Source organism: Cornus florida, unplaced genomic scaffold, assembly GCF_030987335.1.
Source record: "Cornus florida cultivar Cherokee Brave unplaced genomic scaffold, ASM3098733v1 CherokeeBrave_3.0.0_Hap2_Chr02, whole genome shotgun sequence".
NCBI lineage: Eukaryota > Viridiplantae > Streptophyta > Magnoliopsida > Cornales > Cornaceae > Cornus > Cornus florida.
In genome coordinates this window covers 67,450,281-67,476,359 of record NW_026775572.1, presented here as the reverse complement: position 1 = coordinate 67,476,359, position 26,079 = coordinate 67,450,281, and the positions used below count along the sequence as shown (strand labels likewise).

General features: G+C 40.4%; 1 protein-coding gene across 2 annotated transcripts in view; it reads right to left on the bottom strand.

Annotated features, from left to right (window-relative positions):
• Positions 1 to 26,079, bottom strand: part of LOC132295225 (uncharacterized) — a 125,244-nt gene that overhangs the window by 49,906 nt on the left and 49,259 nt on the right. For both annotated transcript variants that reach the window (XM_059793397.1, XM_059793396.1), the window contains exons 19-23: positions 5,347 to 5,431; positions 5,116 to 5,181; positions 4,978 to 5,037; positions 1,846 to 1,932; positions 1,569 to 1,755 (exon numbers count right to left, since the gene is read on the bottom strand). In XM_059793397.1, coding sequence (XP_059649380.1) covers positions 1,569 to 1,755; positions 1,846 to 1,932; positions 4,978 to 5,037; positions 5,116 to 5,181; positions 5,347 to 5,431 — 485 coding nt within the window. The remainder of the gene's footprint in view (positions 1 to 1,568; positions 1,756 to 1,845; positions 1,933 to 4,977; positions 5,038 to 5,115; positions 5,182 to 5,346; positions 5,432 to 26,079) is intronic.

Sequence of the window (26,079 nt, the reverse complement as noted above, 5' to 3'; positions counted from 1 at the left end):
AAAAAAAATCAGACGCGTTTTTTTTTACGTGTTCAACACGTGTTGGGACTTGTCCAACGCATGTCGGTGTCTGACACGGATTCTTTGCTCTATTAATAGTATCTGTGCTTCCTACAACAGTACAGTGGAGGGAAGTAGTCTCATGAGGGAGTTGATGGGGGTGTGAGAGTTTCTAATCCTCTACCTCACACGCCTAGTAGAGATGTGGTTTATAGGATGGTAGGGTGGAGGGAACATTGATGGCAAGAGAAGTACACGGAGAAGAACTCTAGAGCAAGAGTTTGTGTGCACATGGGGTATTCTCTATTGTTGTACTATCTTTACAGAATAATAGTGAAATCTCTTCCCATCAGTGGAATTAGGCAGGGTCGTGCCAAACCACGTAAATCTTGTGTTTGTGTGTGATTGCTTTGTTGCCTTTACATTGAATCTCCATCTTCCTGATTGCTTCCACTGCAACAACTAGTGATATTAGAGCCGAAGGTTCACATTGGGAAGTTCAACATTTATGTGAAGAGATTCAGAGAACACATGAAGTCTCAACAGGTGCTGCAATGTATTTTTGTTGCAAGTGGAGTCAATCAATCGGCTTGTTTGGTCACGATGGTTAGAAAATCGTGATGAGTTACACGACATGGAATTCAATTACTCAAGGTTGAGTCTTGGAGGTTTGATTGATTGAGCAGCATATAATGGGGACAATCAGAGTTGTGCAAGATTGAAATCGTATGAGTTGTCCGACTCAAATGCTGTGGGAAGTGATGGTTGACTTGATGTAATTTGAGTAACAAGTTAGAAAAAATGGAGTTAACTATGACAAAATGATAGGCTTTAACAGTTCTTATAATAATGCAAAACTGTAATACAAATACTTGAAAGTACAGATTTATGATACAACAAAAATAAGGCTATTTGATGTAAATCACTAAGGGTACTTTAGTCAGGATTGAGGCAGTCAATGGTGCCTTGGAAAGTGCCTTGAAGAAAAGTCAAAGAATCCTTGTTTTACTAAGCTTTGCAATTACTAAGTATACTTGGGAAAGTGGTAAACTCTGATTAATGTTGTGTGGGAATTCTAAAAGTCTTTCTAGGATATGTCAAGTGTCACTAATAGTAGTATTATAATAGGGATAGCCCTCTTTATCAGGTCATAATAAATATCAATTTGAGTTACTATCAGTTTATAAACAGTTCTTTAGGATTTTCCCAGATTTCTGTTTAGAAATCTAGTCTCCGACGGTGATTGGAGTATTTCTAGTCTTCCTTACTGTTGTAAGAAGACTTGTGTTCATTTCTGTTTGCTTCAATATTGTTGCATAATAAAAAACAAAAAACAGCACCATTTCTTAAATTAAATTTGAAGAATTTCAAGAAAAATCCAGGTTCAAAATGCAACAAAAGAAAAATTACTAGGGACTAGGGTGGATAATTTGTAAAGTCTCACAATCTTTAGTATATACTATATAGTCATGAAGTTGAAGTGCAGAATTACAGGTAAGTCCCATAAAAAAAAAAAAAAAGAAGGAATAAGGAAAACAAACTCCTTGAAACTTATTTTCTGTACGTACTGTGAAGATTGTTGACAAGGATGGATATCATTTTTTCCACTGAAAAATTGATGCTTCCAATCTTTTGACTTGAAGCTTGTCCAAAACCACTAAGAGTTCCAACCATACATTGATGTGACAACTGACATAGTGCAGAAAGAAGCGACTTGACTGCAGACATGTGCATGAGTGCTGAGCTCTCAAACAACTTCACATCAGAGAAGAAAAAATTGGTTAGACTATGCAATTTATGCATAATACACGAATGAATTCTTTTTCTTCTTTTATAGAAGCAAACCTGACAGTTTAAGGACGAGAGGATATTGAAGTCACTGTATTGACCAGACGATTCTCTTGTAAGCTTTTTCACAGCTGTGGAGACCTCCTATCCGAAACAAAAACAAGAAACAGAGAAAAATATATATATATATATATATATATATATTTATAAAAAGTAAATTCATGAATTCATGAGTTATTATGAAGGACCTGAACATCCAACCATTCTCTGAACAAGAAGAAGCAACCACCAACTGATTTGACTGGGAACCATGAACAATATAAATGCAGAAAATCTGTGCAATGTGACACTAAGGCCACTACCAACACAACAAAGCTATAAAGCAGGTTATACGTCCTGCCACTACTGTTTTATTTATTTATTTATTAACTTCAGAAAGGAAAAAAAAAAATTGATCTAATGTTTTCCATAAGACAGTATTTTAAAGAGGAAACAATAGGCTCAATTACAAATAATCACAATAGCTATGATTAGGAAGAGATCCACTTAGCGACACATAATTGCTTAGAAAGAATTTGAATGTGACCTTCAATGAGACCCTGCAGGCTGCCAAAGATATCAATGAATTTATATAACTTGAATTGCTGAAGGTTTTAATCTAAAAAATCTCTTCAAGTTATTCAAGGTTATATCATAAAGTCGTGAGCCTAGGCATTTGTATGGTTTGTAAGAGGTGTGTGAGACTTTCAGCCCATCTTTTGTTGCCCCTTTATCTTTGGCATACGTTGGTCGCACTTGCAGTATTATGTGGGTTGCTTCAAGGGACATTAGCTCTTTACATACCACTTCCTTTGGAGGATTTGGACCAGGTGACAAAACAAAGACTCTTTGTGGTTGTGCTTTGGTGGCTATTATTTGGTTGCCTGGATAGAAGGGAAAAGCAAGATCTCTTCTAAGGAGGGAACCTAGGATACGTTTCATTTTCTAGCTTCTTTACAGGCATCCAGTTTTCAAAAAAATACAAAGGATACCACAAATCATAGTCATGAGTGATTAGTTCGTGTCTTCATCTCACATACTAAGTAATGTTATTTCTACAATCTCTATGCCTTAACCTTAACGAGAAATCAAATTAAACTTTGGCGAATACTCACTCGGGCCAATTGATTTTTGGAGGCAATTTTAGAGATGCTTCTAATGTTCCGATTCTTGAATTCTCTAAGTAGCTGCATCATATTCAATACCAAATGGAGATTTTAACTCTTTTGGAAGGCCTCATGCAGCTTTGAGTATGATGATTGCTATTGTTTTAACAGAGGAAGATTCTGATTTTGTTGTTACGGAAAGAAGGCGTTCCATTGAATAATCATTTGACAAAAGAGATAGTTGACCTTTTCAAAACTTAAAATGGAGATTTGGTGGATTCAGAGAACCATTTATAATCAAATACTAAAAATGAGTAACTCAATATTCAGTAAAGGAATCTTCATCCCTCAAAGGCATGCTTTTTCGGTAAAGGAAACTCGATCACCTCCTTCTTGAACTGACCACCTCCCAGATCTGTTGGAAGGAAGTTATAATAAATCCGTCTAGATCCAGAGCCTTATCACCATTTCATCGCTTTAACACATTAAAGATAAGGTTCCATTGTATATGATGTTTGCTGAAGATATCATTTTGATTGATGAAAGTAGAGCAAGAATAAGTGCTAAACTAGAGGGATCTCAATGGTGTAAAGTATTTGCTAATGATATCAATTTGACTGATGAAACTAGAGCAAGGATAAGTGCTAAACCAGAGGTTTGGAGAGAAACTTTAGAATCAAGAGGGTTAGGACGAAGCTAATATATGAAATGTAACTTTAGTAAAACTATAGAAACAAGTAGGGATGTACTAAAAATCAAGGGTCAAGATGAACCAAAAAGTCAATGCTTGTGTGACATAGGCATGATTATGCACAGAGAGGGACAAACTGGATGGGTAAAATAATGGAGGAGTGCTTCAGAAAACTTGTGTGATCAGCGTATACTTTTCAATGTGAATGGTAAAAAGTTTTTTAAAAAAACACTATTACACTTGCTTACTAGGGAAAAAAAAAAAACACAAACTGTTAGACCAGCCATACCTTACGAGGGAAAAAAAAAAAACACACACACACATTAGGCAAAATGAGTATTTACTGAAATGGATGTGTGGAAAGACAAAAGAAAGATGGAATTAAAAATGAACACATTGAGATGGTTAAAGTAGCACCAATTGGAAATAAATGAAAGAGAACCTAATTTGCTGGTTCAGTGATGAGCCGACCAATAGTTGCAGTGGTTTAGGAAAAGCGTCATGGTCCTTGAGGGTTAAGGGGATGGGGAACACCAAAACTAACCTAGGTGAAGGTTGTTAGCAAAAGATGTAATTGCATTTCTTTAACTGAGTTATAGCCTTAAAGAGACAGAATGACGAAGTAGAAGTAATGTAAACGGCTCACGGTTGGGGAAAGCCTTTGTTAAATTGAGTTGAGTTATCAGTTCAACAAATTAATTAGAATCAGTTTAGGCGTCTACGAATGGCCACAATAAGAATTAGTGTTTGATAGTTATTATTGCCTTACCTTTTTCAGTTATAAGGTATTTTAGTATATATTGTCTATTTATCATTAAACGAGTTAGTTTTGAAAACTAATGTAATGATAACACGACTATCCTTTAGCTGTTAGGAATAAAAATTAAAATTGAATATTGCTGGTGGCGACCTTTTAAACACTCTCTCCTGGGTAATACTCCCAGCTTATTTTAGAGTTTGAATTGCATGGATTTTAACTTTGACTCCTCTCATCTTAATAGATGATTTTGCATTACAAAAGGTGCCAATGGTATCAGCCCATGTGATAATATCTCTGAGACTGAACTGCTTCAAATTTCCCAAAAGATGTTAAAAGATCATAATCACCAACATAAAGGGGGAAAAAAGGTCCTATCAACCAACAACATATGAAGTGAGAAAATAAACCATCGCTGTCAGATCTATTATCCAGACGATAATTGAAGAAGTGTAAATGAATCATATAGATAAAGCACATTTGAAAAAACTCATTAAAAAAACCTTTAGATACTATTCCAGAAGAAAGAAAACAATAAAAATAAAAGAAAAAAGAAAAATGGAGAAGGGAAAAAAAATATAACTATCCTGAATCACCTGTGTCGTCGCATGCGGAGAATGTATTGCTCGGTCTAGAGCTGCTAGAGTCTCCAACACCTAGAAAAATTGAACAGCTAAGGCAAAGATGATATGCTTCATCAATTTTCAAATGGATAAGAAACAAGAACAACATACCAAAACCCAAGAAGAGCCCAACACATTGTGTAATCGATGAGCTATGTTGAAGAGAGTCCTTAAGGCCTGACTTGCAAGAGCAAATAAAATTAAATTGCATACAACTAGAAAGTTTATGTTTTGAAAATATAACAGATCCTTTATGAACCGCAAAAGACGGGGGTGAGTGAGTCACAGGCTCACAGCTGCATGTGCAAACAATATTTATTATAGATGTGGAACCAAACCCACCTGCACATTCTTGGGAGTAAGGACAACGTTATCCCTCTGATCAACCAACATCTCAGAACGTTTTGACCCAGGAGATTGTAAAGCACTGCACAACAAATCAATTATCATAAGATTTCTCAACTTTTTCTCAGGTGGCACACAAAGGCCAAAGGGCTACATCATTTTTATTATATTTTCTCAGTTTTGTTTACAATGATAGAGGATTCCTAAAATCAAACCCATAAATCACTCCTATCAATATAATATCAAGACTTAAAGAACTCCTATCATGATATTCTCCCCTGACTTCCAAACAAAATTCTAGTCAATATTCATCTTCTCTTGTAGATTTAGTTAAAAGAAAATACAACAAATGGACGGAATCAACCGTGTCTATGCAAGTTTCTGAGCTATCTATCCAGACCAACAAAAAAAAACCAGAGGCCATTATACTTCCTTTGCAGAATCAGCATATTAGCAGGAACAATGCATAGTGGATTATTTTGGTGATCTATAATGCACACATATATGTCAAACACAAACTTATACCTTTAAAATCTGTCAACTCCTTTCCCTCCAACAAAGCTTATTTTAAAGATCACGCTTCCTCCTAAAGTCAAGGTTTTAGTTTGGTCAGTGACTCATACGAAACTTAATACCAATTAGATGCATTAAACTAAAATACCCAACGAAGTCTAGTCCAAATGTCTCAGTTCCATGGATGGGATATCTTAAGCAATCTCTATCCGTCTCTTGATTCACTTTGCCCAGAAATTTTTGGCTTTACCATGCAATTGTTGGATGACCCTTTCGAAACTCATTCCTTCCTTAGAACTCCATTTAAGGGTTTTCAAAAGGTGGAAAGAGCCGAAATTTTGTGGCAATGAACAATCATGGTAATGGTTTGAGTTATCTGAATGAAAAGAATTTAAAAACTTCACAGATGAGGAATCACCTATTAAGTAGGTTTGAATGAAAATTTTAGGATGTAGATACACTTAGGCTATAGATCACCAAAGAGTTCAATAGGTTCCACTTTCCTTGATCTTGATGGGTGTGAAAGCTGTGTCTCTCTTATGTCAGCATTTTAAGTCTAACCCCCATGACAACACTCCTCCCACCAAGAAACTGAAGCTTAACTTTGATATATTGTTTTGTTGGCACTCCAAGGCACTTTGGTGTCTATGTTACCCAGACTTGGCGTTGGAGCCAAGAGTACCCATGTCATCACGACACATCGATGGCACTGACACGAGAAATGTGTTAGATACAACAACATGCTTGTTGAAGGCATCCAATTTGACGAGTGCCAAATGAGGAGAAAAGAGGGGATTAATCCACGTATTACCTACACACATAAAGAACTTTAAATTCTCTATCCATGTTACCCATAGAATAACTGTGGTAGTTTTAAGACGTATATGATGGGGGACTAGTTGATCAGTTGGTGGTGAGTTTGTTTGCTAACCTAAAATCTGATTGGATGAATACTATGGGAGCTCTCCAACTGTTGAAATGTCTACAAGATGGCTAGAGGAGGCACTTACTGTTGCCCATCACAAATAGAACCACAACACATAAAGAGTAGTGAGCTTTGCAAGTGGAAAAATAGGGGTCAATGCCTGAGTCCTAAACCAATCACCAACTAGGAACTCGAAAAAGTCAGAAAAGCACACTAAGCTCTCATGGTGGACTATCAGTGTGATGAAGGTGCCTCGGATTTTTGTCCCTAGCAATGGACCCTACGAAAGCATCAATTTGCTCCTTCTCAAGGTGTCACCGGGCACACAATCTAGTACCCTGGTCCCAAAAGGAAACTAGAGGGAACACAAATTATAATATGGAACAATGGAAGAGTGAGTGAGAACAACTAGGTAAAAGAAAAGAGTGCGCGAGAAGACGAAGATTTTAAAAGTTTCTAGAGGGAAAAGTGTTGAAGAGATCAATTGATCAAGTATTTACAAACAGAAAATGCACATGTTGAATTGAGTCTTTCATGCTCAATCAATCCACTATGCCTATGTTCGATTGATCAGATGAGCGATTCGATCAATTGACTGGGCCTCCCAAATTCTTTAACCCTCAAGGAGATCCTCCAATGGTAGAGGTAAATCAAAACCATAATTAAAGTTTCCTAACCTTAGTTTACTCCTGCTGATTAATAAAGAGAAAAAAAACAAATATTGAGAACTCTGCAAACTTTGCCTCATCCAACATTCTTTCCAGTGCTATCAACACCACAACAGCATAATATTTCTCCAAGAACTACTACTTAAACTCTTCCAAAGTCATCCATTCTTCATCCAGAATTTGGGTTCCCAGCTTCCACCACTGGCAGGTTTTACCACAAAATTGATACATGGCCAGCCTTACCTTTAGTCCTTCCTATATCTGAAGGACTTTAAAAATATTTCCAACTTGTTTGAGCCAATCCTCCACTATTCGGCAGTTGCTAGTCGCCTTGAAGATGGGAGGATTATGGCACCTCAATTCCCTCATTGCTATCATCAACTGACTTTTGGATCCACATAGGCATATTGATTCTGAGCATATTTGCATACTGCATGAACCAAATCCTGTATGGCTCCTTACATATTCACATCTTCTTCATGTATGTGCCTAAGGTGAATATCTTTCCTAACTATTCGAGTTTATTTTGATTATTAAGGACATTATTGTATTTTCTCTTAATTAATATAAATAGGAGAGGTGGTGTGTAGAACTAAATACACGTACCAGATTCTCTCTTCTTCTTCTTCTCCTTCTCCTCCTCCTCCTCCTCTCTAACCCAAAACCATACTGTTATCCAATCTAACGCTAGGCTGTGAATCCAGGAACACATCCAAAGAGAGTTTCAGTAAATCAGCAGGTTGACTGTCCAAGTGCACACGCTGATGTCAGCATGATGTCATGCTGATGTCAGGCAATTACAGGCCGAGAACCATATGGGGTCACTCGCCTGAATTTTTTTATAATTATGGTGGTGTTTGGTCTCCATTATGAGGTTGTTTGAGTTGACTTTCCAATTTTTGAAACTTTTTCTGGATTTTATCCCTTTTTTTTTATCTGTTTTTCTGGGGTTTTTTTGGCTGCTTCCTTTGCTTCAATCCAACACAGAGGGATGTGTCTTGGCTATCTGAATCATTGTGTTGAGTTTGGTTGGAAGATTCAAGGTGTTGCATAGTTTTTTAGCAAATCTGGACTGCCGCTGGGTGTTTTTTTCAGCACTGCTCATAGGGATGTTGCTATTGTTCATGTGAAGCTTCATCTTATTTAATGTGTTTGGACTCGGAAAGACTATAGTTGTTGATTCTTGGATTATGTACTGAATTTGGAACAATTTATGTGGCTCTAAGGATCAGTTGAACAGATCTTTTGTGGTTCTGAAATCGAATATACACTGTTTTTTCTTTGCTTCTGAGATTTCTTCTGTGGAAATGCAATTCAGCTTCATTGTTGGCTTTTGATTTGAGTCTGGACCAGTACTTTTGCTAAGGCAGCATGTTTTTAATCTCGTTCACAATTATTCATGACACACTGGCCTATAATTCTGACTTTGGAATTCTGATTTATTCCAATTTTTTGTCCAAGTTTTGTTCATGGATGCCATAAACCACAATATTATTTTCGGGCTGGTTCTCGTGGTTCCCGTGGTGGTGGCCATCCTAGTGGACGACATGGCATGGAGTGTAAACCATTGCAGCCTTATGTTTCAGGACTCGTAGCTTCTGATTTTGGTTCTCAAGATGCACTTATTACACAACTTAGCAAGCTTATTCAGACTTTGCAAACTACTCGTTCATCCACTTCCACTGCTACAACTGCCACCTTGGCTAATTCAGGTAATATTGGATGTGTCGCAAAATCCTCTCAATCCTGGGTCACTGACTCTGGAGCTAGCTCACATATGTCGGGGACATCGTCTCTTTTCTCTTATTTAAATCCTATTAATCATGACATTGTTTTAGCTGATGGTTCTTCTCAGCCTGTCCGTGGAAAAGGTGTCCTTCACCCTACCGATTCGTTTTCACTATCTTTGAGTCTCTATGTTCCTAATTTTCCTTTTAATTTACTTTCTGTCAGGACCTTAAGACAAAGAAGGTGATTGGTTCGGGACATGAGAAAGACAGGTTATATTATCTAGACTCTGGTAAACCCAAGCCAATCTTGTCATCAGCTTTGAGTGCTACAGTCTCTCCTTTTCAGTGGCACTTTCGTTTGGGTCATCCATCTTTAGCAAAGTTACGATTAGCTATTCCTTCATTGAGTCATATCTCTGTTCTAGAGTGTGAAGCTTGTCAGTTGGGTAAGCATCATCGTAGTTCTTTCCCGAGTCGTAGTCATAGACGTCAGGCCGAGTCCTTTGATTTAGTCCACATAGACATCTGGGGTCCTTCTAGAACCGCCAGTTTGAACGGATTCCTTTATTTTGTCATCTTCGTTGATGATTATTCTGGAATGACGTGGTTATTCTATATGAAAGAGAGATCTGAGTTACCTCGTATCGTTGCTATATTTTACAATGAAATTCTTACTTAGTTTGGTAAGAGCATTAAAAAAATTTGATTTGATAATGCCTTAAGAGTATACACAGTCTATCGTGAATTCCATTTGTGCTGATCGTGGTATCATTCATCAGACTAGTTGTGCTCACACTTCTCAACAGAATGGTGTTGCTGAGCGAAATCATCGCCATCTATTGGATGTCGCTCATACTTTGTTATTCAATATGCAAGTGCCAAAACATTTTTGGGCCGATGCCGTTCTTACTGCTTGTCATCTCATTAACCGAATGCCCTCTATGTTACCTTTTTTTTGAGTCCCATGCTTTCTTTTCATCATCTGGTGAGCATTTATTACTAGATGTCATATCTACTCGTGAGAGGGAGCCTTCCTTATCTTCTCCTATTCTTCCAATGCCATTGGATCCACCTTCTAATCCTCCTTTGCAGGTTTATCAGCGATCTCGATCTCGTCCCATTGTTTCTTATAGTCCAGACACAACATCTTCTTAACCAGAGGTTCTTATTCCTCCATCTTCCACTTCTACTACTGATGATTTACCACTTGCATCATCATCACAACCAAAGGTTCTTGTTCATCCATCTTCCACTTCTGCTACAGATGATTTACCACTTGCATTACGTCGTGTAAAATGTACTCGTACTAAACATCCCATTGCTAATTTTGTGTCGTATGGTCGTCTTTCTTCCTCCTTGCAGTCTTTTGCTTTTTTTTTTTTTTTTTTTTTTTTGATAAGTAAGATTTTATTAAAAACACTCAAAAGGGGAGCGTAGCCCAAAGAAACAAATGGGCCAAAGGGCGCCTTAGACCTTCAAAGAGGCCAAGAAAACAATAATTTCCTCCATAAATCTATAATCTCTCCCTGAAACCCAACAAAAAATAGTAGAAATAACAGAGAACTTAAGCATAGAAACAGGCTTCTTTTTTCCGTCAAAATATCTCCTATTTCTCTCAAGCCAAATACACCACCAGATACAAAGCGGCGTAGCCCTCCAAGCGTCCTTAATGCCAGCCCCAATAGAGACGCCTCTCCAAGCCTCAATCAACCCTCTAGAGGAATAAGGCATGACCCAATGGACCCCAAATAATCGAAGCATCAAATCCCAACAATCTCTGGCCATGCTGCAATGTAAAAGGAGGTGATCAACAGACTCCTCATTACACAAACACATGTAACAGTGATTGACCACCACCTGATTCCTCCTCCTCAGATTGTCCTGGGTTAAAATCTTACCTAGGACAGAGGTCCAAGCAAAAAAGGGGACCTTGCGGGGAGCCTTGGACCGCCAAATAGACTTCCAAGGGAAGGGATCTCCGTGACCAACCGAAAGGCATCTGAAAAAGGACCTAACCCCAAAACGACCTTGCGAGTTAGGAATCCAGAACCACCAATCCGATTCCCCAAAAGAAATCACCTGGCTTTACAACAGCTCCAGAAAACGAGAAACATCCCCGATCTCCCAATCCTGAAAATGCCTCCTGAACTGAACATCCCAAGACAGTCTCCCGTTATCAAGATGATAACAGTCAACAACCATGGCATGTCGATGAGAAGCAATCCTATAGAGCTGTGTGAACGCGAGAGCAAGAGGGAGTTCCCCACACCAGAGATCCTTCCAAAAATTGATCCTCCTTCCATCTTACGAAAACGAACATGCTTGCAGAAGTCATCCCAACCCCTCCGAATGAAATACCAAACTCCCACCCCCCTTGGACCACGCATTGCCAGAGAGCACCACCCACCACGACTTTCCCCAAATTTGCTAGCAATAACTTCCTCCATAACCAATGCCTCTCGATCCCAAACCTCCAGAGCCATTTACCAAGGAGAGACTTATTAAAAGGCAACAACCTCCAAAACCCTAAGCCTCCAAACCGAATTGGACAGCACACTTGATCCTACCGAACCAGGAAAAACGTGAACTCTTCACCCACCCACCAAAAGAAAGAAGAGAAAAGAGAGAATTGCGTAAAGGCTTGAATGAGATGAATTACCCATTCACAGCTCTAGTATTTATAGATAAAATGAGCACATGCTCATATTACAAGAAAGGAAACTAAATCAAATCATTGCATATTCTATGACTAGACATATGCGTAAATAAAGTCAAATACATGATTTGTGGCTATCATATCTCACAGATAATATGGTAAATCACATCCCATGATTTGGGCCTATCATATCTCGGCTATTATGGTAAGTTATACCATAAATCGTGGTATCATAAATGCTAACACTCCCCCTCAAGTTGGTGTGTGGATATCTGAAACGTCCAACTTGGACAACGCATTCTCAAACACAATCTTGCTGACGCCCTTTGTAAGAATGTCTACAAACTGCTGAGAGCTTGTGACAAATGGAGTGCAAATTTGACCAGAGATGATCTTCTCTCGAATGAAGTGACGGTCCACCTCTATATGCATAGTCCTATCATGCTGAACGGGATTTGCTGCTAAGCTAATGGCAGACTTGTTGTCGCAGTAGAGTGAGAATGGAAGCGACACTGGAAGGCACAAGTTTGTCATCAAGGTTTTCAGCCAAAGCAACTTACCTACCCCAAGAGCCATAGCCCTATACTCTGCCTCTGCACTAGATCGAGAGACAACATCCTGCTTCTTACTGCGCCAAGTAACCAAGTTACCACCAATAGTGGTACAATAACCTGAAGTAGACCTCCTATCTGAAATTGATCTTGCATAATTAGCATTTGTCCAAGCCTCAACACGTAAGTGACCATGATTAGCAAACAAAATACCACGGCCTGGACACCCTTTTAAGTAGCGAAGAATCCGAATAGCTGCATCAAGGTGTGGGGCACGAGGAGAGTGCATGAATTGACTCACGACACTCACGGCATAAGCAATGTCAGGTCGAGTCATGGATAAATAGATGAGCTTCCCCACAAGTCGTTGATACTGGCCAATATCTGACAACAACTCCCCCTCAGAATCAGCCAACCGATGATTCTGCTCAATCGGAGTATCAGCAGGACGAGCGCCAAGCTGACCAGAAGCAGAAAGCAAGTCAAGAACATACTTGCGTTGAGAGATGAAAATGCCAGTCTTGGAGCGGGCCACCTCAATGCCCAAGAAGTATCGTAGGGGACCAAGATCCTTAATCTCAAACTGACAGCCAAGATAGCTCTTAACCTCATTAATTCCGGTCGTATCATCGCCGGTAAGAATAATATCATCGACATACACAATGAGAGCAACTGTCTTACCGCCTGAATGACATAAAAACAAGGTATGATCAGCTGCACTTTGATGGAAACCAAACTTGAGCATAGCAGTGCCAAAGCGATCAGACCAAGCTCGAGGAGACTGCTTGAGGCCATATAGAGAACGACAAAGGCGACATACCATACCAGAATGAGCAAGAGAACAAAAGCCCGGAGGAGGAACCATGTACACCTCCTGCAAATCACCATTAAGAAAGGCATTCTTGACATCTAACTGAAATAGAGCCCAAGATCGAATTGCAGCAACGGAAAATAATACACGGATGGTATTCATCTTGGCAACAGGGGCAAAAGTCTCTTGATAATCTATGCCATAAGTCTGAGCATAAACCTTGGCAACCAATCGGGCTTTGTAACGAGCAACTGACCCATCTGGATTATGCTTAACTGTAAACACCCAATGACAACCCACAGCCTTTCGTCCAATAGGAAGCGGAACCATGTCCCAAGTCTGATTTTTCTCAAGTGCTTGTAGTTCTTCTGTCATAGCATCACGCCATTGAGGTTGTGCTAGCGCATCTGTAACACTGGAAGGAACAGGAACCGAGGCAACAGAAACAAGAAAACTCCAATAGGAGGGGGAGAGAGCATAATCAGAAACAAAATTAGAAATAGGGTAAGTACAAGAACGTTTATCCTTTCGAAGAGCAATGGGGCGATTATCAAGCGAAACAATAGCTTGAGAAGGCGGAGCTGGTGCCGAAGGAACAGGGCAGTCGATCGTGGGAGTAGAAGCTTGTACCTGTTGTCTCCGATTATAAACCTGTGAAAAAGGAACAATTCCCCCTGCTAGAGGGGTATCACGAGGAGGAATTATAGAAGAAGAAACAGGTAATGGTAGAGGAGTTGAAGACGGAAGAAGGTGATCATCCATTATATTCAATGGGAATCATTCACTCTGAGAACCAACTGAACCACTATAGTATGGTGTATGCTCAAAGAAAGAAACATCCATGGATATAAACCGTCGACGACTGGGAGGATGGTAACACCTATAACCTTTTTGAGAGTGAGAATAGCCCAAAAACACACACTTCAAAGCCTTGGGGTCAAGCTTTGTACGAGTTTGCCCCAACTGCTGAACAAAGCACACACACCCGAAGACTTGTGGAGGAATCAAAAATAAAGATGAATTGGGATGTAAGATTGAGAGTGGGGCTGCAAAGTTAAAAATCCTAAAAGGAGTCCTATTAATGATGTAAACAGCGGTAAGAACTGCATCTCCCCAAAATGATTGGGGAACATTCATGCCAATGCAGATTGCTCTGGCTAAATCAAGGATGTGGCGATTCTTTTCAGAACGACCATTCTGTTGAGGAGTTTTAACATTAGCCAGTTGATGCGCAATCCCAAATTCTGTACATAACCGTTGTACCTCCCCATAAGTATACTCTGTACCCTGGTCAGATCGGAATTTTTTAATGGTACGACCAAATTGAGTCTGAACCATTGTCATAAAATTTTTAAAAATGGTGTATACCTCATTTTTGGTTTTCATAAGATAAACCCAAGTAACACGACTATGATCATCAATGAACAACACAAAATATCGAAATCCAAGACTAGAAGTAACTGGGCAAGGACCCCACACATCTGAATGAACAAGATCAAAAGGTGTTAAAGCAGATTTATTACTACTAGTAGGATAATTGGAACGAACATGTTTAGCCATATGACATGTTTCACAGGAAAAATCTAACACTGCCACGTTACAAAATAAGGAAGGAAATAAATGTTTCAAATAACCAAAAGAAATATGTCCTAAACGCATGTGCCAACGCATAAGCTGGGCTTTATTAGATGAAACAATATTAGAAAATGAAGCTAAATGTGCTTGCGGTGACAAAGGAGCATCCAACAAGTATAAACCGTCCACTTCACGCCCACTGCCAATCGTCCGTTTCGACACCAGATCCTGAAAAATACAATGAGAGGGAAAGAACGTTACACTACAATTTAATTGTTTGGTAACGTTACTAACAGAAATAAGATTTGTAGTCAACTTTGGAATATGAAGTGTATTTGACAAAGTTAATGAAGGAGTAACTGATATGTGACCCTTCCTAGCAATGGAAGATGGAGAGCCATCCGCAAGGCGGACCTTGCGTTGGCTAGAGCAGATACTATAAGATTGGAAGAGTGAGGACATACCAGTCATATTGTCTGAAGCACCAGAATCAATGATCCATGGTGTTGAAGATGTAGATACACTATGTGCAGACGCAATAGTACCTGAGTGGGCATAAGTGGAGGTTGGCTGAGATGATGCCTCCATTTGGTTGAAGAATTGCTTGAACTTGTCCAAATCAGCTTGAGTCAAGGTAATTGTGGCAGAAGATGTAGAGGCAGGGTTGTCAGGAGTTGACAACGAGACTGGTTGTGTAACAGAATGTGCAGAGGATCGAGGCTGTTGTTTCTGTTGCGGTGGACGTCCATGTAGAGCATAACAGCGAGATTTGATGTGACCAATTTTTCCGCAATGGTCACACCGTCCACGTTGTCGTCCCGAGGAGGACCGGTGGTAATGCTCTGAACTGACTGGGATGGTGAAGTTCCTGAAAGGTTGGGAATCCGAACTGCCATAGCAGAACGATCAACAGAAGCAACACCTAATGGATGAGTCCGGCGGCTCTCATCTGACAACACATAGGAATATGCATCCTCAAGAGTAGGGAATGAAGATAAGCCCAATAAATGAACACGAGCATACTCAAACTTGTCGTTCAACCCGGCAAGAAACTGAAACACTCGATTCTTCTCCACAATTCCTGCATATAAAACTACATCATCTGGATCCTTCCAAGAGTGGAAGGAATCATAATATGACATTTCCTCCCAAATAGCACGAAACTTGGCGATGTAACCTGAAACTATCAAGTCACCCTGAGAAATCCTGGTGATATCTCGCCCCAGCTAGAAAATTCGTGCATTATTCTACCTCTGAGAATAAGTGCGTTGAACTGAATCCCAAATCTGCTTAGCAGTCTTCATACACATATAGCCAACAGCTATGTTTGGTTGCATCGAATTGACTAGCCAAGACATAACCAAGCGTTACCTGCAAACCACTGTGGATATGCCTTCTTTGACTCAACTGGCTCTTTCTCAGAACCAGTAATATAGCCAATCTTGCCTTTGCCACCAATAAACATCTTGGCAGACTGTGCCCAAATCAAATAGTTGGAACCATCTAACTTCACTATGGTGATTTGAAGTCCTGGATTTTCTGATGAGTTGGTGGGAAAAATGGCACCACCACCCACAGAACATGAGCCAAGAGAATTAACAGTCGAGGACCCTGAATCTGCCATAATCTGTCACACGACAATAAAAAGAACTCCAAAAACACCACAAATTCTGTTAATAAATCAAAGAGTCTCCTCAGACCATAAACAATGTCTCCTCAGACCATAAACAATGTCTCCTCAGACCATAAACAATGTCTCCTCAAACCATTCCCGAAAAATCCAAATACATACCTTTTTTAAGGAGCGCTGCCCGCTTACATATAGCCAGACAGCCTCCTTCTTAATATTCGGAACCTCTTTGTAAACTAATTTTTTTTACCCAAGCCCTTCTAGGTGTTGGAAACCAACTATCCCAATTTACCCAACCCTAGAAGAGTGAAAAAGAAATTGTAAAACTTAAAAATACCTGTTTTTGATTACAAAACAGCAACACAGAAAAACATGTGTAGGCAACGTCACACGATGTCACAAACAGCCTAAGGTAGCTGTCGTACAAGTAGCAAGGCTGTTGAAAGGTGTGGAAAAGTGTTAGCTCTGATACCAAGTAGAAATATATAAAAAGAAGAGAAAAGAGAGAATTGCGTAAAGGCTTGAATGAGATGAATTACCCATTCACAACTCTAGTATTTATAGATAAAATGAGCACATGCTCATATTACAAGAAAGGAAACTAAATCAAATCATTGCATATTCTATGCCTAGACATATGCGTAAATAAAGTCAAATACATGATTTGTGGCTATCATATCTCACAGATAATATGGTAAATCACATCCCATGATTTGGGCCTATCATATCTCGGCTATTATGGTAAGTTATACCATAAATCGTGGTATCATAAATGCTAACAGTTGCACTGCAATCTTTCCAATCTTTCAGCCACTGAAGAAGGAATCTGAAACAGGGATAAGAAGTATGTAGGAAGGCTAGAAAGGGTGCTCTTAATCAGGGTAACCCGACCACCCTTGGACAGGTACTGCTTTTTCCAACCCGCCAACCTCCTCTCGAATCTGTCCACTACCGGATCCCAGCTCCCCACACATCTCAAAGGGGCTCCCAAAGGCAATCCTAAATAAGAAATAGGAAAAGAGCCAGTGCAACATCCAAGGATCTGGGCAAATAACTCAATCTTCGGAACATCCCCAACAGGCACAAGAAGACTCTTGCCAACATTAACCTTAACGCCAGAAACAACTTGAAACCAAATCAGAATGCATCTCAAATACCTCAGCTGGGATGCATCCGCATCACAAAACACAATAGTGTCATCTGCAAACATCAAATGAGAGACCTCCAATTGACTAGCAACATCCCTGCCCACCCGAAAACCTCTCAAAAAACCCAACTCCACAGCCCTCTTCAGCAATCTGCTAAGAGCCTCCATCACAAAAAGGAACAGGAAAGGGGAAAGCGGATCCCCTTGTCTCAAGCCCCTCGAGCTAGAGAAGAAACCCGTCGGCGCTCCATTCACCAGGACAGAGAAACGAGCGCTAGAGATGCAAAAAAGAATCCATCTCCTCCGCCGCCCACCAAAGCCCATCCTCTCTAACAAGTAGAGAAGGAAACTCCAGCTCACATGATCGTATGCCTTTTCAATATCTAGCTTGCACAGAACACCAGGAACACCGCTGCTCAAGCGGGAATCAACACATTCACTAGCAATAAGAACTGAATCCAAGATCTGCCGACCTCCCACAAAAGCATTCTGAGAGTCAGATTTGACACCATCCATCACCTTCTTCAACCTAGAGGCCAAGACTTTCGCAATCAACTTGTAAAAACATCCCACCAAACAAATAAGGCGGAAGTCTCTAACATCCATTGCCTCTCCCTTCTTCGGAATAAGAGCAATAAAAGTTGCATTCAAACTTTTCTCAAAAGAGCCCTGCACATGGAAGGCATGAAAAGAGCCCATCACCTCCTCACGGACCACCTCCCAACACTCCAAAAGGAATCTCATAGGAAAACCATCAGGTCCAGGAGCTTTATCCCCATTACAGCTCTACAGAGCAGAGAGAACTTCCTCTTCTGAAAAAGGCTCTTCCAAAACAGAGCACTCCTCTCCCGAAATAGAATCAAATTGAAGCCCATCAAACAAAGGATGCCAATCGGCTGACTCAGTGAACAACTTCGAAAAGTACTCAGAAAAGCTCTTACAAATCTCCTCGTCTTTACTAATCAACACCCCATCCACCCTTATCCTCCTAATGTGGTTGCCCCTTCTGTGAGCATTGGCAAGTCTTTTGCTTTTACCTTGTCTTCTATCTCTATTCCCTCGTTTTATCAACAAGTTTTATCTATGTCTGGATGGAAACATGTTATGGATGAGGAAATGAATGCTATTCATAAAAATCAGACTTGGGAGTTTACTGCTCTTCCTTCTGGGAAACGAATTGTTGGTTGTCGTTGAGTTTACACTGTGAAATATCTTCCCGATGCTTCTGAGCGTCTTAAGGCGCGTTTGGTTGCAAAGGGTATACGCAGGCTTATGGAGTTGATTATTTAGAGACTTTTTCTCCTGTAGCCCGTCTTAATTCTGTACGGGTTCTTCTTTCTATGGCAGTTTATTGTTCTTGGCCTTCATATCAGCTTCACATAAAGAACGCATTTCTTCATGGCAACCTTCAAGAGGAAGTTTACATGGATCAGCCTCCGAGTTATGTTGTTGCTGGTAGTGAGCACCTAGTTTGTCGACTGCGAAAGGCTCTTTATGGTCTAAAGCTGTCTCCTCGTGTCTGGTCTGATAGGTTCAGTGCTGTGGTGATTGAGTTTGGCTTCCAATGCTCTACTTCAAATCATCCTGTATTTGTTCGCCACACTTCTGCTGGTACCATTGTCTTAATTGTCTATGTCGATGATATTATCATCTCTGGGAGTGATTCATCAGGCATTGCAGAATTGAATCGACATTTAGGTCAACAATTTCATACTAAGGACTTGGATTCTCTTCGCTATTTTCAAGTTGCTCGTTCTCGTCAAGGCATCTCATTGTCTCAACGGAAATATGTTCTCAATCTTATGTCTGAGACCGGTTTTTAAAGTGCTCGACCTGTTGATACTACTATGGACTCTATGGTCAAACTTGATGGTGAACAGGGAGAGTTGTTTGTTGATGCTGGACGATATCAACGATTGGTTGGAAAATTGATTTATCTTACTGTTACTCGTCCCGACATTACATATGTTGTTTGTGTGGTTAGTCAGTACATGCATGATTCTCGTCGACCTCACTTCGAGGCAGTTTGTCGCATTGTGTGTTATTTGAAGGGTGCACCTGGAAATGGCTTGTTGTATAAACCCTCTTCCTCTTTATCTCTGACAAGGTTAAGTGATGCTGATTGGGCTGGCAGTTGCTCTGATAAGCGATCAACATCTGGTTATTGCACTTTTGCTGGTGGTAATCTGGTTACTTGGCATAGTAAAAAGTAGTCTGTCATGGCTTGTTCTAGTGCTGAAGCTGAGTATCGTGCTATGGCTCACACCGCCTCTGAGATGTTGTGGGTTCGCTCGCTTCTTCAGGAGATGTGTATTGATGTTCCTACTCCTATGTCGATGTATTGTGACAATCAGGAAGCTAACTTATTGCTAACAATCCTATTTTTCACGAGCGCACCAAGCATATAGAGGTTGATTGTCATTTTATTCATGATCTTTTGATGCGGAAACAAATTGCTACTCCCTATGTTTGCTCTAACGATCAGTTGGCTGATATTCTTACAAAACCATTAGCTCGTGGTGCTTTTCAGCGATTGTGTTTCAAGCTAGGCATGTTTAATCTCTGTGCTCCAGCTTGAGGGGGAGTGTTAGAGTTCTTTTTGATTATTAAGGACATTATTGTATTTTTGCTTACTTAATATAAATAGGAGAGGTGGTGTGTAGAAACTAAATACACGCACCAGATTCTCTTTTCTTCTCCTTCTCCTTCTCCTCTCTAACCCAAAAACATACTGATATCCAATCTAACTCTAGCTATATCCTATAATAGGTTTGTACCATATTTCAATGATAGACACAATCATAAAGCACAAGCTTTTTAAGTGGGATTTATTTCTAAGTAGATAACATCAAATTTACATAGTTGAAGTCATCTTATATTCACAAGTAAAAGTAAGACCATCCGGGCCCCCACCCCAAGTTAGTGATGCTTGGAGGACTACTCCGCTTTGCCTTTGGCGGGCCCTTTGGAGAGAGGAATAGGAGGTGCTTTGATGAGGTGGATATTCCTTGTGGGGTGTTTAGATTCTTTGTTCTTAGCTCTTAATTTTCTAGGGTACAGGGGTCAAATTGTAAATCTTCGGAGATTTGATTGTCTTTTGTAGATAGCTTGAGGCTATAGCTTCCTTCGTTTGGGCAGTTGTTGTGGCCCTTGTGGGCTGCATTCCCCTGTTTGGGCTCCCTTCAACGAAATCGTACTTAAAAAATAAAATTAAATAAAATTTTTAAAAAAAAAGGAGTAAGACCATCCGCAAAAGTTCCCCAAGTTTTTACAAGATAAAGGTCACTTCATATTTTAAAACAAAAGTAAGGCCTCTTTCAAAAGTTCCGTATTTACAAAAAGACGATCCCACCATTCTTCATCCAGAACCAACTCTACGATTTTCGGTTCTCTTCAGAGTCACTCATAGGTTATTTTTCTGTTATTCGTGCGACATACTTCTTCATTTTCCTATCCATGTCATTAAATCTCTTCTATCCTTCGCCGAATTTCAGTTATCATTCTTTCTAGGTGGAATGGGGGTGCATCCCATCTACATCCAAGGGGAAATTGTGTTTTAGAACACCTCCCAAATTGTAATAACGATCGTGGTCTTAGAGGTGGTTTCTGGGATGATCCAAATCTTTCAATTTGCAGTCTCTTTCGTACACTTGAAGCCAGGGTTCTACATATCAGCCAAGTCATTGAGTCCGAGTTCAAGTTTGAAACTCACTCATATATCAAAGGGAACAAGAATCACACGAGACTCGAAAGTCCCAGGGAATCAACGAAGTCTTTTTCGAGTCCCTAGGGACTCCAGTGAATTGGCACATCAGATGGTGTGCAAGGTCAAGAAAATATCACAACCGAATTTTCTGATACTGTTACATATTGCCCGTTAAGCACCAAGTCTGTGACTTAAAATGATGCTTGGAGCCCATTGGCTTGATCTCTCGTTCCCATGGGCAATTCTCACAATAAAATCACCTTTTAAATTAAAAAATTTCCCTCAAAGACCCCCGGAGAAAATCTCCTCAGATCATTATATTACTCCCACGAGTATTGGATCTCACAATTATGCCCTTCAATCAAACCATTTAACGGGCACCGAGTCTATGACTTAAAATGATGCTTGGAGCCCATTGGCTTGATCTCTCGTTCCCATGGGCAATTCTCACAATAAAATCACCTTTTAAATTAGAATTTTTCCCTCAAAGACCCCCAGAGAAAATCTCGTCAGATCATTATATTACTCCCATGAGTATTGGATCGCACAATTATGCCCTTCAATCAAACCATTTGGATTTAAAAATTATTTCCATTTAAGATCATTCAACAGTATAATATATTGATCCAGCCCCTCAAATTTGATTGTTCAGTCTCACCAATTTCATGTTCAGACCACAACATTTTCCATAAATATTAATGCCAAAGTTCATAATCAAACCTTATATTTTCCATGAATATCACTCTTATTATTTACCCTTTTCACCTAGTATCATCCAGTGTTCAGTATTCTAATTTTATAATCAAAGCTGATTATCAGTCATTTATATCTCCCCAATTGTTTTTCATCATTTAGTGTCCCCAACACCAATCTAGACCCCTAGTTGTCTAGAACCTAAGCTCTGATACCATGAGTTGCTGCACCCCACTCGCATTACCATGAGATTAGAACACGACCCTGGCACTTGGGCCCTGGGGTCATGTTTGGATCTTAAGCGTTTGTGTTCCAGAAGTATCGGAATGAGCCTGCTTTCAATGGGACTCAAACCACAATTCTCACCATAGAAAGGATCAAATTCACACTATGACGACAATCATTTTCCATACAGCAGATTCCGTTACAGTAAAGCAGTACATTACATGGCATCTTCCTTGATCAAAGTTATCAAGCTCCAAATTTTCCATGCTCAAAATTTCCTAATATAATTTCTGTTCTCTAAAAAATTTCAACGTTTGCATACGAACTCCGAGAAAGACGAATATATATATATATATATATATATATAATATTGAGAAATAAGTATTTCGTCTTGGAAAGGGGAACAGGAGGTCAAGAATCTTATCTCTTATGTCAACTATGAAGGGAAGAGAGGGGCGGTGAGGGAGAGGGGAAGGACTAGAAGTAGGAGTGCAAGGAGGGGAGATAATTTTATTTGGTTTTTAATGAAGCTACGAATCATTACTTGGAATGTTCGTGGTCTCAACGATCTGGGACAAAGGGAGGGTGGTAAAGGTAGCTTTAAGGAAGTGGGGAGCCCAGGTTGTTTGTCTGCAAGAAACCAAGTTGGCATCCACTTCTGATGGGGTTGTTACAAGTCTTTGGGGAGGAAGGTTTGTGGAATGGGAGGCCTTGAATGCTTCAGGTACTTCTGGCAGAATTTTAGTTACGTAGAATTGCAGATGGTTGTCTAGGACGGACGTGTGGATGGGGAGGTTCTCTGTGTCTTGCCTGTTTAAGATGGAGGAGGACAATTTCAGATGGGTTTTTCTCTAGGGTTTACGGACTGGTTGTTGATAGTAATCGACCTCTTTTTTGGGAGCAGCTTTGCCATGTTCAGGGACTGTGGTCTCTTGCTTGGTGCCTGGGTGGGGATTTCAATTCTGTTAGATCCTCGCGAGAGAGATCTATAAGGGGAAGGTGGTCTTCAGATATGGTTCAATTTTCTGACTTTATTGATGAGCATTTTCTTAATGATTTACCAATGGAAGGTACAGCCTATACGTAGTCCAATGGCAGGGAACCAGTTAGTTTATCAAGGCTGGATAGGTTTTTGATCTTTGTGGAGTGGGAAGAGAAATTCCCGGATGCTGTTCAGGCAGTTTTAGCAAGGGTCACCTCTGATCATGTTCCTCTGGTTTTGGATTGTGGGGGTTTGAGTTCTCGATGTTCCCCGTTTCAATTTGAGAATATGTGGCTGAGAGTGGAGGACTTCCAAGGGAAAGTTCGGTCTTGGTGGGAGGAAGCACTGGTTACAGGTTCGTCCAGTTTTACGTTAGCCATGAAGTTAAGGGTTCTCAAACTCGAGCTTAAGAAGTGGAATAAGGACATTTTCAGGAATCTTGAATGGAGGAAGAATAGAATCCTTGCTGATTTTTCTGAGATTGATCGTCTTGAAGAGGCGGGTGGGGATGTGGAGTCTCTACGTTGTAGGAGAACCTCCTGTCAGGCAGTTCTTGCTGAGATTGCTAGTATGGAGGAGACCTCGTGGCAACAAAAATCTCAGCCTCTTTGGCTAAAAGGGGGAGATCGTAACACAAAAAAATTTCACAGACTTGCTAATGCCCACAGAATGAGTAATCACATAGGGCAAATTCGGGTCGATGGTATGGAGTTGTGGAGGGAGGAAGAGGTGCGTAATGGGATCGTTTCTTTTTATTAGAAGCTCTACACCGAGCCGTTAGCTTAGAGACCCAGGATTGATGGTCTCCATTTTGAGGCTATTTCTGAGTTGGTAGAGATGGGCTTGAGATTCCTTTTTCTGAAGAGGAAGTTCTAAAGGCTTTATCAAGTTGTAATGGGGACAAAGCTCCAGGGCTTGATGGGTTTACTATGCGGTTTCTGATGGAAAGTTGGGCGGTGGTAAGAAACGAGTTGATGGGTACATTTCAGAAGTTTCATTCTACTGGCGTCTTCGAGAAGTCGTTAAATGCCTCATTCATTGCCCTTGTCCCTAAGAAGGGCGGTGCTTCTGACATTAAAGATTTTAGACCAATTAGCCAAGTGGGTTGCATTTACAAGCACATGGCTAAGGTTCTTGCTCTTAGGATGAGGGATGTTATGGATGGGATTATTTCGGACTCCCAGAATGCTTTTGTTGGACGAAGGCAAATACTTGATTTAATTCTTATTGAAGGCAAATGTGTAGATTCCAGATTGCGAAGTGGTGTCCCCGGAGTCTTATGCAAACTTGAGATTGAAAAAGCTTATGATCATGTGAATTGGAATTTCCTGCTATACTACCTTCAGGGAATGGGGTTTGGAAGCAGATGGAGGAAATGGAGAGAGACATGTCTTTCGTCTGTAAAGTTCTCTGTTCTTGTGAATGGGTCTCCCGCTGGTTTCTTGGGTGTTCTCGGGGTTTAAGACAAAGAGATCCCTTGTCGTCTTTCCTTTTTCTCATTGTAATGGAGGGTTTGAGCAGACTTATGAAGAGGGCAGAGGATCTCGGTCTTATAAAGGGCTTTAGGGTGGGCAGAGATCTAGTCCATCAGTTGGAGATCTCTCATTTACTATTTGCAGATTATACCCTAGTTTTTTGTGATGCTGATGTGTCTCAACTTAGATACTTGAGGTGCATTCTGGCTTGTTTTAAGGCGGTTTCTAGGTAGAAGTTTAACGTGGCTAAGAACGTGCTTGTCCCGGTTGGGTGTAGGGTGTTCTCTTACTTGGGTTTGCCCCTAGGGGTTTCCTCTAGGAGAGTGGGGAGTTGGGATCCTGTGATTGACAGGTATGTGAAGAGATTGGCGGGGGGGGGGGGGGGGGGAGGGGGAGTTACTCTTATAAAGAGCACTTTATTGAGCCTTTCTACTTATTTTTTTTATCTATGTTCCAAATTCCATGCTCTGTTACCGAAAGGATCGAGAAGATCCAAAGGGATTTCCTTTGGAGGGGAAGGGGCGAAGAGTTTAAGTATCACCTTGTCAAATGGGAGCAAGTTTGCAAGCCCATGAAGTTGGGTGGTCCGGGCATCAGGAGGTTGGTTCCCTTTAATCAAGCTCTCTTAGATAAATGGTTATGGAGATTTGGGAGGGAAAGGCATCGCCCTTGGCGAAGGCTTATTTCATGTCGTTTTGGAGAAGAGAGTGGCGGTTGGTCTACTCGTCCGGTTTCTATTGTGGAAGGAGTTGGTGTGTGGATATTCATTCGGAAGGGTTGGGATGTTTTCTCTTCCCACATCATATTCAAAGTTCGTGATGGCAGATGTGTTCAATTTTAGGAGGATCTATGGTGCAGTGACCAGCCATTGTCTTGTACATTTCCCATATTACAAAGTATTGCAGTTGATAGACATGCTTGCGTAGCTAACTGTTATCGGCTTAACAGTAATAGGATTATGCAGGACGTGCACTTTCGGCGTTCTTTTCAAGATTGGGAGTTGGACGAGATATGCGTTCTTTTGGATCTGTTGTATCGGCAGGAGGCAGTTGGCAGAGGTAGTGATGATCTTACAAGGATCCCCTCTTCCCATGGTCATTTCGAAGTACAATCCTTGTTCCTATGCCTATCTAACTTTGATAGCCTTGATTTTCATGGAAGACCATATGGCGTTCTATGGCTCCAACTAGAGTGGCATTCTTTGTATGGACTACTGTATGGGGTAAGATCCTGACGATTGACAATTTAAGAGAGGTAACTGTATCGTTAATTGGTGTTGCCTGTGTAAACGAGATGGTGAGTTAGTTGATCATATCCTCCTATATTGCCCCGTGGCGTACGATTGCTGGAATCTTATACTTGGTTTGTTTGGCATGCTTTGGGTAATGCCCCGATCTTCTAAGGATTTGATTCATGCATGGAGAGGTTGTCTTATGAGAAATA